Here is a 7864-nt window from a genome sequence, read left to right on the forward strand (position 1 = left end):
TCACACACTCACAAACACGCACATACATTAAATATTCATAAAGTTATTGACTTGTGGTCTTAGCAAAATGAAGATGATAAGGTGCTGGTTTTCTACTCTCTATACTGATTTGTTCGTGGCCCAAAGGCACAGAGTGGACAGGATCAAAGCACCGCATGCTAGCTGGGATCATCACCGACTACTTCTTTGGGTTTGGCTACATCATCCTGGCAGGCCTGGCCTACCTCATCCGAGACTGGCGTAAACTCCAGCTGGCCATCTCAGCACCAGGCTTCCTCTTCATCTTCTACATCTGGTGAGTCACTGGCCAGCTGCAGTATGCCTATAGCCTGGACTACAAACTGAATATCACTCACTTTCATTATCTTCAGTAAAATGAAAGGATCATTCAGTTTGGAGTCCAGGCTAGCACGCCAACCCACTAAAGGAGAATTTCAAGAGAATGAAGAGGAACCCTTTTGTCTTCAATAATCCAAGCCAGATGGGTCATGACATGCCATTTGGGAATATCTAAGTATATCTAAATTGCACGTTTGTGTGCATATTTTCCCTGATATTCTAGGACAAGTATTGGCCTACTTCCTACCTCATGGCTAAATGTAACTTCATGTATCTCTTGTTCCCATGGGGTCAAACTAATGCCCGTTGTCATATGTAGTTGATTATGTGTGTGGCTCAATTGAACACCTCTCCTCCACCTTCTTAGGGTCCTACCAAAGTCGGCTCGGTGGCTGATGGCCAACCAGAGGTACGAGGAGGCCATGGATCTGGTCAGGAAAGCAGCTCTAATGAACGGCAAACCCCTGCGGGAGGACATAGAGATATGTCAGGTGTGGTTTGTTGGTTATGTTGTTTTGTCCACAGGCTAATTGCTATAGAGAGAAATTCCAACAGCCTTGATAAAAGCACTTGCAAAACAACACTTCTATATACAAGCAATGTTAAGAGCAATAGCGCTAAAGCCTGAGCGTGTGTAACAGTATAACTTTAGTCCGTCCCCTCGCCCCGACCCGAGCGCGAACCAGGGACCCTCTGCACACATCAACAAGTCACCCACCACTCCACAAAAGCCGCGGCCCTTGCTCTTGCTCTTTCGACCTCCTCCTTTTCCGCAGCAACCAGTGATCCGGTCAACAGCATCAATGTAACAGTATAACTTTAGTCCATCCCCTCGCCCCGTCCCGACTGCGAACCAGGGACCCTCTGCACACATCAACAACAGTCACCCACGAAGCATCGTTACCCATCGCTCCACAAAAGCCGCGGCCCTTGCAGAGCAAGGGGAACCACTACTTCAAGGTCTCAAAGTGAGTGACGTCACCGATTGAAACGCTATTAGCGCGCACCACCGCTAACTAGCTAGCCATTTCACATCGGTTACACATGTTAAATTGCTTTGCATGTTTTCCCGATACTGTAAGGCATGCAGTGGGGCATGAACATTATATAAATTGCATTGGTGTGCTTATCGCTTGGATGAGCTCATTCCTTTACTTATAACCATCACTGTGAAATGCTCATGGCTAATCTGCTCTTGTTATTTTCCAGGGGTACAAAGACATGGTGAAGATGGAGAAGAGGACAAAACACACAGTCATTGACCTGGTCCGAACTCCAAAAATGAGGAGGAGCTCATTGATCATGTTTTACCTGTGGTGAGTGTCCAGCCATTCTTTTCACAGTTCACTAATTGCTTGTGAAGTTGACAGCGATTAAGCCTCAAATACAATCTGTCATCGAGGGAGAAATAGACATACAGTAGATCTTTGTCAGGACACGTGCCTCTTGGGGGCAGGCAAGCATTTATCACATCATCAACTGTTTCAATTAGGTTTCTGCCGAACACTCACACGTCAGTCGAACACACTCTAATCTTCATCTACTCTTTTTATTGTGGGTAGATCACTTGATGTGGTATGCCAATGGAGTTTGCAGAATTATTCACTGACCAATCTTCTCAAGGCCTCCTTAGGTCCCTGTGCTTGTTGTGTAAGCCATTCGAATTGCAGTGTGTCCACTCACCGAGGTGACACTGGAGGATTAGTATTCGAATGTGAATACTTTACGTAGCTTACCAGGCCATGAGAAATGAGAAGAGAAATTGCCAATAGACGTAACTTTTTCACTATTGTGAAATGTTGTGTTATATTCCATATCCAGTCCAATTTAGAGGAGGCCTTTTTTGTAATTTTACTCTGGTAGAAAAGTCCCTTGATTATGCCAGGGTTGTATTACCCTGTCTGTGGCTAGAGAGACACGTTCTTCTAATTTCCTATTCATTGCAACATTAACCTCTCATCTCTCACCCTGTGTACTGTAGCTCTCTATTCTGCATGGTAGACTTGTGGCAAACCAGAGGAAGAAGGAAGTCCTTGTTTCACTGCTGTGACAGTAGTGTGTTATTAACCCCTTCTTTGCCTCATCAGTGTTTCCCCTACCATTCCATCTCTGCCTGTCCAGGTTTGTCAACGTGCTGGTCTACTACGGCCTGTCCCTAAACATCTCTGACTTTGGGATGAGCATCTACCTGACCCAGCTGATCTTTGGCCTGGTGGAGATGCCTGCTCGCACCATCACTCTCTTCACCCTCAACCGCTCCAGGAGGATATCCCAGATAGCCTTCCTCGTTGTGGGAGGCCTAGCCTGCCTGCTCACTGTCTTCATTCCCGATGGTACGGAGCTTTCCAGAGAAAACTCTGCTGCCTTTAATGTGCCTTTTAAAGTATTGTTTCTAAACATCCTGAGGTACATGATCAGTTATAGTGTCCCCCTGGCACTGAAAATACTTCAGTTGACTGAAGTTATTGACATTGAATGATGCCATAGTTGTGTTGTTTTATAACCCTGTTTATTAGGGTTTAGCTAGTGTCAATGGAAAGTCTTTGTGAAACTGAAAAAGGTATTCAAGMCACAATATTTATTTGTAGATACCAAGCTCCTTTTGTAATAGCCAGAGTTTGTCACCGACGTAACCTCCTGGATGTGGAGTAAGAGTTGTTCAAGAACTCCCACCGCGGCCCTCAGGGAAGTCATGTCAGTCTCACACTCGAGGCCACTACCTTAGGTGTTTACGGTCTCCAGTTGGAATGCGGTGGATTGATCCACAGGGATGTAGACTTGAGTTGCAGGTGCTATACATATACACAGCCCAGCTCTTTACCCCTTTAACGTCTAACCCCATCACTTCTCTCTCTCTCTCACACACACACTCAGATCTCTCCATTATTAGAACAGTCCTGGCCATGGTGGGAAAGTTTGGGATCACCGCCTCCCTGTCCATAGTCTACATCTATTCAGCAGAGGTTTTCCCTACTGTCATAAGGTGAGCGTCTGGTCAATAGGGCTCCGGTCAAAAGTAGTGTTCTGATCACTAATATGGACTGCTGATGTCTGGGCGTGTTTCCAGCAGAGTCAAACAGGTGTAGATCATGAGGTCACAAAATGAGTCTAACCATCTTTGGAGTTGTTTAAATAATCCTCTCCGCTACTCAGTCAGTATCTCTGTGACCTTTCTTTTGTTCGTGGAGAGGGGGCTGAGGTATTTCGTGAGCAAGATAACTGGCATCAGTATGTAACAGTGTGTAACTTGTGGCATCAGTGTGTAACATTGCAATAGCCAACTTGGGCTCAGTAGATTTATGTTAGGGTCAGCGCAAGCTTCTGATAAGGTTTGAGACAACTGCTCAAGAGGGTTTTGACTGTATTAACAATCCTCTTTCATTGTATTCTGTTTTCGATATGCAAAGTTATTCATTTGCAGTAAGTACTGTAATTGCTTTGGGATGTTGGCGAGACTAATCTTGATCCACAGTCTTTATTACAGCACTTTAAATATAACGTTGTGACGTTAGTTTGGCTGAACAAGTCTCCAATGTGATCCTCAGGCAGAGTGGGATCGGTATGGGCTCCATGTGTGCCCGGGCAGGGGGAGTCCTGGCCCCAATCATCTACCTGTTGAGGGGTGTCAGTAAGAAGGCTCCTATGGTTCTGTTTGGTCTGTGTACTCTGCTAGGGGCAGCCCTCACCCTGCTGCTGCCTGAGACAGTCCACCAGCCCCTGGCTGACACCATCCAGGATGTGGAGGGATCCAGCATCAGGTCTTTACCCTCTTTTGTCCACTGAAGGGGAAGAGAGAGGGAATATTCTATTATATAGTATTTAACACTTTAAATTCCTTAGTATTTATCTGTCAATATTATACTCTGGAGATACAGACTTGAAACCAGGGATGAACATCTAATCCTGGGTTAGTAGCCATTTCAACCTTTATTATTGTACTATACCTATTATTATAAACTGGGTGGTTCGAGCCCTGAATGCTGATTGGTTGACAGCTGTGGCATGTCAGACCGTATACCACAGGTATGACAAATATTTTTTTTACTGCTCTAATTACGTTGGTAACCAGTTTATAATAGCAATAAGGCACCTCAGGGTTTGTGGTATATGGCCAATATAGGCACAGGCACAGGTTGTGTAGTGATTAAGAAAAGCCCTTAGCCATGGTATGTTGGCCATATACCACACCCCCTCGTGCCTTATTGCTTAATTACGGTGCTAAACTGGTGTTATGTTCATGTGATGTTAATAGTAATCCAAGGATATCCCCTTGTCTCTTCTAGTGAGGACTCAAAGGAAGGGAACATGAAACCAGACCTCTATGAGGAATGTGAAACAAGGAACCCAGACATCATAAACTGAAGAACTTGGGAGTGGGACAAGCCACCAGTCCGCACTGATACTTTGAGACCTGTGGTACTGTCTTCTGGATGACTTCTACGCGGAAAGACCATTAGCCCAAGGAACTCAACTGTGCATTGTAAGCTATCTGCTAAGAGCGCTTGAACATAGTTGTAGCTTGTAAAGCTACTTCCTGTTTCGTACATAAGACAATGATGTCACTTAACTGACATGTTGATACAGTTTTGCTTTATATTTCAAAAATGTTATTTTGTTGTGAAAAGATGTACAGTATATAGATGTGTATGGTGACTATCAGTTCATATATTGGTTGATAATGAAGTACAGTAGTAACAGTTCATTTATGTACCAAATATCATTTCTTCGCTTCTGTATACAATGAGTGTACAAAACATTAGGGAACACCTGCTCTTTCCATGACAGACTGACCAGGTGAATCCAAGTGAAAGCTATGATCCCTTATTGATGTCACCTGTTAAAACCACTTCAATCGGTGTAGATTAAGTGGAGGAGACAGGTTAAAGAAGGATTATGAAGCTTTGAGACATTTGAGACATGGATTGTGTATGTGTGCCATTCAGAGGTGAATAGGCAAGACAAAATATTTCAGTGCCTTTGAACAGAGCATGGTAGTAGGTGACATCCAGCCAATTTGACAAAACTGTGGGAAGCATTAGACTCAACATGGGCCAGCATTGCTGTGGAATGCTTTTGACATCTTGGAGAGCCCAGGCCCTGACGAATGATGGATGTTCTTAGGACCAAAGGGGGAGCAAGTCAATATTAGGATTAGGATATTATAATGCTTTGTACACTCAGTGTATACTGTCATGGACACACCTTTGTGTGGTTTGAATAGCCTTGTGCTCTTTTTATCCAAATATTTTTGCTGGTGCATCCCTCTTCCTGAATCGGAACTCACTCCCGTGCCGTCCCTGTCTGTTACCTAGTAGGTCTTCCTGAGTGCCTGTCTTATCAGTTTACCCACCCCTACAGTACCGCTCATACCTAACAGGTTCACCTTGAGATGTGAACTCAGTTCCAGCCAGCAAATGCCTTACTGTTCATCATGCATTGTGATTTCCTATAAAGACCCAAGTGTCCACACTGTGAAAGAGCAGAGAGAACCAATTATGCAAAATATCACACATATGCAAGTTGAATAGGGAACCATTTTTTCTATTTGATAATAAACTCTGTGAAATTTGTATTTGACACTCCTAACTCTCACTTTTAGACGTGAATGTGTTTGAAGTTGTTGATCCATGATCATGATGAGTCTTTTTATGCAGTAAGTTTGACTCGTTCTCCAGCACAGCAGGCTGCTCCCCGGAATGTTTGTCAGATTACCATGTTGAATTACTAACCATCTGCGTGCGACCTTCTACCAGCCATGGAACGTCGAGGTCCCAGCGTCAACTCCAAGATGACCCAGTTACAGGTCTCTATAGGGTCAGCAGATATGCTGTGGCATCTGTGGCGAGCCCTAATACAAGACAAGGAAGCCATTGTACAAGACAGGGATGGATGGACTGAATGATGAACCGTTATGACAGTGCCCTCTCTTCAAACACGAAGTTTACATTTCACATTTCCATTACGTTATTAATACGTCTGCTGAAGGCTTTCATTCTGAGCGGTGACACTAAGTGTATGACGTAAAGCAGTTGAACGGCAGCACTAACAGCAGAGAAAAATATCCTAGTTTGTGATCTTCAACATTGGGTGGAGCAGGATAGAAAAAGTAATTTTAGGACTGTGGTTTGGGTTGGAACTTATCATTTGTTATTACAGTGAATGATTTGACAGGTCTGAATTGTTCCGTTGTCATTGTAAGGCTTAAGAGAGAAAAGCCACAAATTCTTGTTTTGGATTAAATACAGTGTTTGCCTTGCAGTCATGTAGGCTAACCCACTGTAATATATGTTTAGTAACAGTGGTCAACAGGAGTCAGGGCTCGTTGTGTTACTGATCACTGCCACTCTCTGGAGAAAAGTGGTACTTGCTTCTATTCTGACATCAGGTGCTGTATATAGTATAAGTACTGTAACGAAGCACAAGCATTAAGATCACAGATATTGTGTTACAATATGTGCATTACCTTTGTACTGTTCTGTGCAATCAGTACTTTTATGCATACATAATACATACATACGTCTGCGTTTCAGATTTACAGAACCAAAGTACGACTGGAAAATTGTACCCACGCTGTGAGGGAGAAAAAGAGGAATTCAATTTAATTTATATAAGATAGTTCTGTTTACACCATGGCCGCTATGCTGCGTGTCATTTCAAAAAGGCTTATAGCCAATGGTGAGGGGCAGCTAAGGGGTTGACTAGATGCCAGTGTTAATAGACTCCACCTCATTGTGGGGAACGACTGCGGGTTCTGTGCTCTCTGACTGACTGAGTAGCTGGCACAGGCATGTAGCATAGCTGTCAATGATTCACTGCTCATGGGGCATTAGAAAACAACTGGCATTTCAATTACTGCCATTTCAATTATAACAGAGGATTCTGAGAGGCAACAGCTGCAAGTACCCACTGACCATCCCCCCCATGACACTGACATGCAGGGAGCTCAGAGCTGTTCTACCCTTCTTTGTCTGTGAGAGCTTTGACTAAATATGTAATGGTTGTAGTGGCATTGTCTGTGGCAATGCATGTATGTAAAGTAGGCCTACTGTCATTGTAAAACGTGATGTGAAAAGATCCATTGTTCGACATTACAGAGAAGCTAGTCTGAAACAAGGGTCAAGCTGTAGCCTAACCTTTCCATAGAATATCATGCCCACACTGGCATTTGCTCTGGTATTATGCTGAGTGTCACGACTTCCGCCGAAGTTGGTCCCTCCTTGTTCGGGCGGCGTTCGGCGGTCGAAGTCACCGACTTTCTAGCCATCGCTGATCCTCTTTTCATTTTCCTTTGGTCTTGTCTTGTATCACACCTGGTTCCAATCCCATCAATTACATGTTGTGTATTTAACCCTCTGTTTCCCCTTATTGTCCTTGTCGGTGTGTTCTATTGTCCTTGTCAGTTATGTGTTCTATTGTCCTTGTCAGTTATGTTCTTGTGTGCGACCGGTTTTCTACCCACTTGTATATTTTGGTTTTCTGAGTGTTTGAGCACTTATTAAACTGCTCCGTTTATACTAAGTTCGAT

At 43.9% G+C, this 7864-nt stretch overlaps 1 protein-coding gene across 2 annotated transcripts in view; it reads left to right on the plus strand.

Moving 5' to 3' along the window:
* LOC111972552 (solute carrier family 22 member 6-A-like) overlaps positions 1–5909 on the plus strand; it is a 13995-nt gene extending 8086 nt beyond the window's left edge. Inside the window, exons 4-10 of one of the 2 annotated variants that reach the window (XM_023999561.2) lie at positions 127–295; positions 707–830; positions 1549–1655; positions 2461–2672; positions 3214–3322; positions 3885–4097; positions 4623–5909. In XM_023999561.2, the coding sequence (XP_023855329.1) occupies positions 127–295; positions 707–830; positions 1549–1655; positions 2461–2672; positions 3214–3322; positions 3885–4097; positions 4623–4701 (1013 nt within the window). In that variant the 3' untranslated portion in view covers positions 4702–5909. The remainder of the gene's footprint in view (positions 1–126; positions 296–706; positions 831–1548; positions 1656–2460; positions 2673–3213; positions 3323–3884; positions 4098–4622) is intronic. The other variant, XR_011480873.1, reaches the window with a different exon arrangement.
* Positions 5910–7864: the final 1955 nt, after the last annotated feature.

This window comes from Salvelinus sp. IW2-2015, linkage group LG14 (genome assembly GCF_002910315.2).
Source record: "Salvelinus sp. IW2-2015 linkage group LG14, ASM291031v2, whole genome shotgun sequence".
Taxonomy (NCBI): Eukaryota; Metazoa; Chordata; class Actinopteri; order Salmoniformes; family Salmonidae; genus Salvelinus; species Salvelinus sp. IW2-2015.